Source organism: Echinococcus granulosus (genome assembly GCF_000524195.1).
Source record: "Echinococcus granulosus chromosome Unknown EG_S00448, whole genome shotgun sequence".
Lineage (NCBI taxonomy): Eukaryota > Metazoa > Platyhelminthes > Cestoda > Cyclophyllidea > Taeniidae > Echinococcus > Echinococcus granulosus.
Window position 1 is genome coordinate 1,135 of NW_020170827.1, and position 1,061 is coordinate 2,195.

Below are 1,061 nucleotides of genomic sequence, written 5' to 3' on the forward strand. Positions count from 1 at the left end.
CGAACAAAAAAGTAATTCTTTGGTTTTCCCCCGAACATTCAACACTTTAAATACACGTAATATATGTGTGCATGCGTGTGAAGAAGGACTCTGCACTGAACCCTTTAATTTGCAATACTCACTCTATAGATATTCAAATGGTAAATGGAAAAGGAACCAATACTTTCACCTCTAACAATTTAATCAGTTTTGCCTTATCGTGCAATATTCCTGCAGGACAGTACAAACCACGATCGCATATAACATCTAGGAATGGAAGACAGGTACTGACGCCTCTACTGTGCTCCACAAGCGAGGTTTATCACCTCTTTCTGGCCTTATACAGTCACACTTGGGAAATAAAGTGTGACGACTAGAAATAACTTCCCCCGTCTTATAGATAGACGAATTCACGAAGCTATCATGCAGAAAAGGAGACTAAACGAAACTACTTAAGGAATGCCAAAAAAGAATGCCCAGGTTCTGTCAGGAACCTGAAAGGTAGATAACATTCGCTTCCGTTTGAACACGCACAAATATATTCCAACAGACAAACCGCCTATCAATAGCTGCCCCCTTTCTTTCCTTTCCGCCTTCTTTTCCTCTTTTGCTACCCCTCATTCTCCAATCACTTTGTCCACTTCAACCAATTTACTAACTGCAAAATTGACAGTGTTGCGCTTAATTCAATCCACACTTTCATGTTTCCATCGAGAGCTTCCTGCCAGTACCCAGAGGAGGTAGGTTTTTCCTTATCGTTGATTGCACACTCTACAAGTGTGGCACAGGACTAGGTAAATGTGTTTTCAGCAGCAAAAAGAAAGAGTTAATAATTAAATGATTAAACCTAGACAAATGAGATCTTTTGTTTTGTGTCCTTTATCAGGAAAAACAAATTTGACCAAAAGTCGAGGCTGAACTGTTAAACAAGGGATGAACTGCATCAAGAGGGGTTAGGAGAGTACCTAAAGGATTTCTTTGACCAATAATCCGTAGCTTTTTACTTCTCTCTCGAAATCGTTGAACAGGCAGTACTTTCGAATGGTCCTTCGCTCCTGTAGCACTTTCGCAGTTGCCAGGAA

General features: G+C 40.4%; 1 protein-coding gene across 1 annotated transcript in view; it reads left to right on the plus strand. All coding sequences in view use genetic code 11, as the record gives it.

The window, feature by feature from the left end:
- Nucleotides 1-71: 71 nt before the first annotated feature.
- Nucleotides 72-1,061, plus strand: part of EGR_11173 (hypothetical protein) — a gene marked incomplete at both ends in the record, with an annotated part of 2,361 nt that continues 1,371 nt past the window's right edge. The window contains one exon of the mRNA XM_024500420.1: nt 72-220. Coding sequence (XP_024345166.1) covers nt 72-220 — 149 coding nt within the window. The remainder of the gene's footprint in view (nt 221-1,061) is intronic.